Source organism: Syzygium oleosum, unplaced genomic scaffold (genome assembly GCF_021117445.2).
Source record: "Syzygium oleosum isolate NSW1041296 unplaced genomic scaffold, Sole_v2.1 Sole_v2.04, whole genome shotgun sequence".
Lineage (NCBI taxonomy): Eukaryota > Viridiplantae > Streptophyta > Magnoliopsida > Myrtales > Myrtaceae > Syzygium > Syzygium oleosum.
Genome location: NW_026607488.1, coordinates 2,275,469 through 2,282,987, shown reverse-complemented (window position 1 = coordinate 2,282,987; position 7,519 = coordinate 2,275,469). Strand labels below are relative to the sequence as shown.

At 49.0% G+C, this 7,519-nt stretch overlaps 1 protein-coding gene across 1 annotated transcript; it reads left to right on the top strand.

Annotated features, from left to right (window-relative positions):
- Positions 1-363: 363 nt before the first annotated feature.
- On the top strand, positions 364-768 carry LOC130137975 (uncharacterized). Its single transcript, XM_056310733.1, has one exon. The coding sequence runs from the start codon at positions 364-366 to the stop codon at positions 766-768; it is 405 nt and encodes a 134-aa protein (XP_056166708.1).
- Positions 769-7,519: the final 6,751 nt, after the last annotated feature.

Here is a 7,519-nt window from a genome sequence, read left to right as displayed (position 1 = left end):
TTCGCCACATTGCTCAACCATCATTCTAACACATCTCAAGTACCCAATTCCAAGTCATGAACTCCCAACAATAGCCCATAAATCCGACGTTCAAGTCGGCCACATTCAAATATCCAATTCACCCACAAACGCCACGACAGCCCAATCATCGAACACATCTCAATCAATTACTAATTAAGCCACAAATCACCACAATTTAATCCACTAACTAGCCACATTCACATATCAATCATATCCCAAACTTAGCCATTAAACCGATATTAATTAACCCCTAAACAAGTCTAATAATACCCAAAGTATTAAGTAGGGATTAGGAAGTCACTTACTAGGTTGTGGCCCAAAGAAAATCGGCTAGGGGCCAAAATGGCCCGGTCGGGGCAGCAGCGGCTCGGCGCGGACAAGGGCGCAGTGGCTTGGCGCGGGCGAGGGCGCAGCGGCCGGCCAACGGGCAAGGCCTCGGCACGGCCCTTGGCCACGGCCTGGGACTCTCGGCCACGGGCAAGACGCTCGGCCAGGCGGACGGGTGATGGGCCGGGCACGCTCGGGCACGACCTAGGCAATGGCCGAGGCGAGCTCGGCCACGGCACGGGACGGCGGCCGGGGCAGGGCGACTCGGCCACGGCAGGGGCAGCGGCTGGGCTGCTCGACCACGGCCGGGGCAGGCAAGCTAGGTGGGCTGGGCAGGCGGCCGGCTACGGCCAAGCGAGCGACGATGACGGCGACGGCAATGGCGAGCTGGGTGGCGACGACGATGGCGACGGCGAGTAGGCGACGGCGATGAGCTACTGTTGGGCGAGCGAGCTGACGACGAGGAGCTCGGTCAGGTGAGCTGCTGGGACGCGCTAGTGTCGGCGGCGACGACGAGCTGCTGGGGGGGTCGCAGCGGCGAGCTGTTGGACAAGACCCGCGGCGGCGACTGGTCCGGGCGAAGGGCAGAATTCGCTTTGGCGGACCGGCGACGGGCGGTCTCGAGGCGACGGCGGACGAACCGGCACGCGGCCAGGCTGGCTGGCGACGGCGACGGCGTGCGGGCTCAGCCAGGCGAGTCGGACGGCGACGGGACGAACGAGTTGAGCGGGCGGGACGCGCGACGGCGAGATGCTCGGCCAGCGGCGACGGTGGTGGCTGGTCGAGCAAGCGGCAGCGCGAGGTGGACGGTGAGTGGCGGTCGACGGTGACTAGTCGGGCGAGTAGAAGAAGAAGAAGCAGAAGAAGAAGAAGCAGAAGCAGAAGAAGTCGCGGGCGAAGAGGAAGAAGAAGGAAGAGAAGAAAGAAGGAAGAAGAAAGAAGAAAAGGAAGAGAGAGAGAGGGGTTTGCATGGGGCAGAGGGGGAGGGGACGTGCATGGGGGGAAGGGGGGGACGTGACCGGGTGAGGGGCGCGCGGCAGAGGAGAGAGAGAGAGAGAGAGAGAGAGAGAGAGAGAGAGAGAGAGAGAGTCAACGCAATGATTGTGCGATCCAATGGCCCACATTCGAACACGAAGTCGATCCAACGGTCCACTAAAAATTTCAATTATAAATTAGGAAAAGGCCGGTAGATACTAAATAAAATACACTAGGAGGGAGGTCTACTAGTCAAAATCCGCACCCGGTCCAAATTTCACTTTTCAATAACTCCTGACAATATCGACGCTGGCCACCATAAATCGACACCGTCCAATTAAATTCGTCACGAAACTCCGAGAAATTCGACACCAAAGTTCGGGCTCTAAATAACGGCCAAATTTGATCGAATGCGATTTTAGCGAAATCTCAAATTTAAAATAACCCGAGAGTGATTAGTTCTGGGCGAGATTCAACTATAAGCGCACTGACGAAATACATGTTTTATAAATCCCAAAATGGGTCGAAATTCAGAATGTCACAATTCTTCCCTCCTTACAAAAATTTCGTCCTCGAAATTTACAACTCAACCCGATTACTCAAACAAATAGGGGTATTGATGTCGCATCAACTCTTCGCTTTCCCATGTCGCACCTTCGGTTCCATGATGCTCCCAGATTATTTTTACTATCGGAATTGTCTTGTTCCGCAATACTTGTTCCGTTCTATCCTCGATCCTTACTGGCTTTTTCACGTACGACACTCTGTCGTCCACGTCTATTTCTTCATAATTCAGCATGTGGGTCGGATCCAGTTCATACTTCCTTAACATAGACACGTGGAACACGTTGTGAACTTGAGATAAATTTGGTGGCAGAGCGAGACGATAGGCCAAAGTGCCGATTCTCTCTAAGATTTCAAATGGACCTACGTACCTCGGGCTCAACTTTCCTTTCTTGCCAAACCGTGACAATCTTCTCATCGGCGACACTTTGAGGAAAACGTGGTCTCCCACTTGAAACTCCAAAGGCTTGCGTCTCCGGTCTGCATAATTCTTTGGCGGCTCTGAGCGGTCCTAAGTCTGTCCCGAATCACTTTAACTGTCTCGACTGACAGCTGAACTAACTCTGGACCTGTGATGCTCCTCTCACCAACTTCATCCTAACAAACCGGCGTTCCGCAAGCTCTGCCATACAGTGCTTCAAACGGAGCCATTCTAATACTCTGCTGATAGCTGTTGTTGTAGGCAAACTCAACCAAATGCAGTTGTTCCTCCCAGCTCCCCTTAAAATCCAACACACATGCTCGCAGCATGTCTTCCAAAGTCTGAATCGTCCTCTCAGACTGGCCATCCGTCTGGGGATGATAGGCCGTGCTAAATTGTAACCTCGTTCCTAATGCCATATGAAGATTTTTCCAAAAAGCGGCGGTAAACTTAGGATCACGGTCTGAAGTGATCGTCACTAGCACTTCATGGAGATGGACTATATGTCGCACGTACAAATCGGTATACCTTTCCAAGGCGAAATCCTTTTGCACAGGTAGAAAATGTGTTGACTTTATCAATCGATCAACTACCACCCAAATTGAATCATGGTCTCTCTGACTCCTCGGTAATCCCATGACAAAGTCCATGGTAATGTGTTCCCACTTCCATTCAGGGATTTCCAATGGTTGCAACATTCCACCTGGCTTGCAATGTTGCGCCTTCACTTATTGGCATATTAAACACTTAGCCACATGCTTGGCTACATCCAATTTCATGCCGTTCCATCAATAATGTTGCCGTAAGTTCTGATACATCTTCGCACTACCCGGGTGAATACTGTAATTACTACGGTGAGCTTCTGACAAAATCTCCTCCTTCAGCTCAGCATCGCAGGGCACACATAGCCGTCCACGAAACTTCAAAATCCCATCTTCAGACACCTGGAAGTCCGGTTTCCTTTTGGTGACATCCATTTCTAGAATCTTCTGAATCTCTGCGTCCGTTGATTGTAAGGCCTTAATCTTAATCTGGATTTCCGGTTCGATCCTCCAAGCGGCAAGTAAACTTGAGACATGACTCACTTCGAACTTAAACTCTGAATCCCGAACTCCTTCCAACAGAGTCCATTCCTTGACCATCATATGCGCGATGCTCGATTTCCGACTCAGTGCATCCGATACCTTATTAGCTTTCTCGGGGTGATACAGAATATCACAATCATAGTCCTTCAGAAGTTTCATCCTACGACACTGTCTCATATTCAATTCCTTTTGGGAAAACAAGTACCTTAAACTCTGATGGTCCGTATAAATCTGAAATTTCTCCCCACACAGGTAATGCCTCCAAATCTTAAGAGCGAAGATAATCGCGGCTAATTCCAAATTGTGAGTCGGATAATTCAGCTCGTGCGGTCTCAATTGTCGCGATGCGTATGCCACCACTCTTCCGTGTTGCATTAACACGCATCCTAGTCCCTTTAGTGACGCGTCACTGTAGATCTCATATCCTTCCGGTCCCGACGGGATTGTCAATACTGGCACGGTCGTCAATCTCTGCTTTAACTCTTGGAAACTCCTTTCACACTTATCCGTCTATTCAAACCTCGTTTCCTTCTTTAATATCCGCATCAACGGTGTCGCTAATGCCGAAAACCTTTCCACGAAGCGTCTGTAATAACCTGCCAGACCCAAGAAGCTCCGAACCTCGGTTACTGTCGTCGGTCTCGGCCAATTCGTAACAGCTTCAATTTTTGTCGGATCCACTGCAATTCCTTCCCCGAATACCACATGTCCTAAGAACGCCACTCGATGAAGCCAGAATTCGCACTTACTGAACTTAGCGTAGAGTGCATGTTCCCTTAAAGTTCGTAGAATCCTTTCCAAATGTAACTCGTGCTCGGCGGAACTCTTTGAGTATACCAAGATGTCATCTATGAACACTATTACAAACTGATCCAGAAATTCCTTGAATACCCAATTCATTAAATCCATAAAGGCTGTAGAGGCGTTTGTCAATCCGAACGGCATTACTGTAAACTCATAGTGCCCATACCTCGTCCTAAATGCCGTTTTTGGTATATCCTCCTTCTTAATCCTCAGTTGATGGTAACCCGTCCTTAAGTCAATCTTAGAGAATATCGATGCTCCTTGCAACTGATCAAACAGGTCATCTATCCTTGGTAGTTGGTACTTATTCTTAATGGTCACCTGATTTAACTGTCTGTAGTCGATGCACAACCTCAAAGACCCATCCTTTTTCCTCACGAATAACATTGGCGCTCCCCATGGAGACGCACTCGGGCGAACAAAGCCCTTATCCAACAACTCCTGCCTTTGAACTTTTAATTCCTTTAATTCGGACAACGACATCCTATAGGGTGCTCTCGAGATCCATTCTGTCCCTGGGGCCCACTCAACCATGAACTCCACTTCTCTATCAGGTGGCAGTCCCGGCAATTCCTGAGGAAAGACATCGGGAAAATCGCGCACCACGGCTATATCTTCTAGCCTCGGCTCCTTAACCAACGAGTTAATCACAAGATAGTTATCTTTCCATACCTAAAAAACAAGGCTTAATCCATCCAATTTCAATCCAACAGTCTCCCAAAGCAAATCACCCCGGTTCTTTACAAAATCCGAAATTTCCAAGCGATAACTCATTCATCCAAATCTTGTCAAATGATATCATCAGTAATTCCAAAATACATAAATTGATTGCGTCAATTTACCATGAGCAATTATATGTCTTACATGACCATTCAAATCTAAAATTTCCAAAAATCACTTCTAATACACCAAATATTCTTACACATCATATTTAGACCCTTAAGACAAGTCATTCGCTTCCTTCCCAGCCATAACTTACACCTTTCCTTACGCCCGTAATCGATTCTGATTATTCGGTGGAGCAGCTCCCGCTTGATGTCCTACTCGTGGTCGTCACGGTTGTATCAGCGGCCTAACCTGATTGGCCGGCTGGATAGCTCCAAATTGATTTCCATTCCGAGGCGGCGGCAGTGGTAATGCAAGCGACCCAGCCTGTCTGTTATTGGGGCATTTCCTGAACTGATGGCCCATTCCGCCACATATAAAACACGCTCCACCCATGTTCGGGCAAGGTCCACTACCATGCCTCCCTCCACACAATCGGCATGGGGCATTCTGAAAGCGATTCGACTTCCCGATATTTCTCTGAACGGGAGGGACAAAATGATTATTTCCCGTCATAGGTCTCGTCCCAAAACAACGGTTCTCCCAAGCCAGGGCCTGCCGCGATCTAGAGGCGGCAGCCCTACCCATCAAGTCACACTCAATTGCCTGAGCCCGATCATAAATCTCATGATAACCCCTTAAGTTCAACGATATCATCTGACTACGGAGGTCCGGCTTCAGCCCATCTCGAAACCTCCGGGACTTGTCCAACGGATCCTCTACCATTCTTAGGGCAAACTTGGACAGCTTTGCAAACTCAGCCTCATATTGGTCTACCGACATCTGACCCTGGCGAAGCCTCATAAATTCAACCAACTTCTGTTCTCGGGCACTCTCCGAGAAATACTTGCCATTGAAGGTCTCGGTAAAAATAGTCTAAGTCGGAGCAGTACCAGTAGAGAACACTTGACCTCTGGTGGCTCTCCACCAATCGCTTGCATTTTCTTGAAGCCGGTATACTGCTAGGGTTACTTTTTCCTCTTCAGTGCATCCCACTACTTCAAAAGCCTTTTCTAGCTCTTCCACCCATCGAGGTGCAGCCTCAGTATTACCTCTACCATCGAACCTCGAAGGCTTCAGCTTCAAAAATTGTTCGACCAGCTTAGACATCGGTCTATTTGCATTTACTTGCCCTTGACCAGGATTCCCATCGTTCACATTGTTCCCTCGATTCCCATTGTTTCCGTTATTCCCATTGACCCCATTAGCGGCGGCAACAGCGGTAGCAACCACAGTGGCATTTCTGTCTCGAGTTTGTCTGCCCATTAAAATTCCAACTTCTCGTAGTGCCGTCAGAATTCCATCTACTGGGGGATCCTTTGCCACTCCAGCTTGCGGGGCCACGCGACCTCGACCTCGACCTCGACCTCTTCTTTGGCTGCTCATTCTCACGTGGTTCTTACACTCGCCTACCTGCTATAATTCCACTCAGGAATTAGAGGCCTAGGCCAACTATACCAATCTAAAGCCCTAGGCAGTGAATCACAACAACAATTCACTTAGCAGGCAGCCATTCACAAACATCACTCAATCACAACCAACAGAATTCGTGCACTTACCTCAAGTCCTGCCGCACCTGCACTTCACACATTATTGCATAAAATCACTCAGCAATCACAATTACACAGTCTGGGGTACGCATGGCACACAAGTCTCCCTAACTGGCTACCCCAAAGTCATCGCTCCTTATCACTCCAGGCTTCGATCGACTTGGATCGAGCTGACCTTGCTCTGATACCAAATCAACTGGGATGTCATGCCCCGAACCCCAACGGGCTCGCGACACCCTTATGACGGTCGTATTGAACGCAACGTCCCAGGACGCGTCGCCGACCCAAACAAAATACCCACCGATATACGCAAGCGGAAGCGAAATAAAACAACCCAGACAATAAACAGTGACAGAGGGATAGTAATAGCACAAAACAATAATTACATAACATATATTTGGCACCGGCTTACAACCTTCATTTACACCATAGCCATCCAGGCTATTAACTTCAAACCACGCTCATAAAAAAGGGGCGGTGGTTCGTAAACTTATCTCCCCTACAAAACGGGGCGCTCAAACGACGGGGTAACCCGACCTATCCTCGGTCCCCGTAGTACCCTGACGGCATCTCCAACTCGATCACGATCGCGGATCTGAAATTGTTTGCATTACAGCAATGAGAATAAATCTCAATAAGCAGACAACCTAAACCCCACCTAGGCCAATGCGTACCCAGACGAGTCACAACATGCAATCTAACAATTGACATATTCGAATTCACTTAACCCACTTACCTCGCCTCCGATCACATGCCAGCTGTGCACATTAGTCAAACACTATAATGCAATAATAGCCCAAGCACATATCACAATCACCCGAGCATCATACACACGTGCATTCATCCAATTCAACCAAATACATTACACATGCGCATCCATCCAACTTTCTCACGACCCGGGTCAACACCCCACAGGTCGTTTCTCACTTTCTCACGACCCGCGTAAA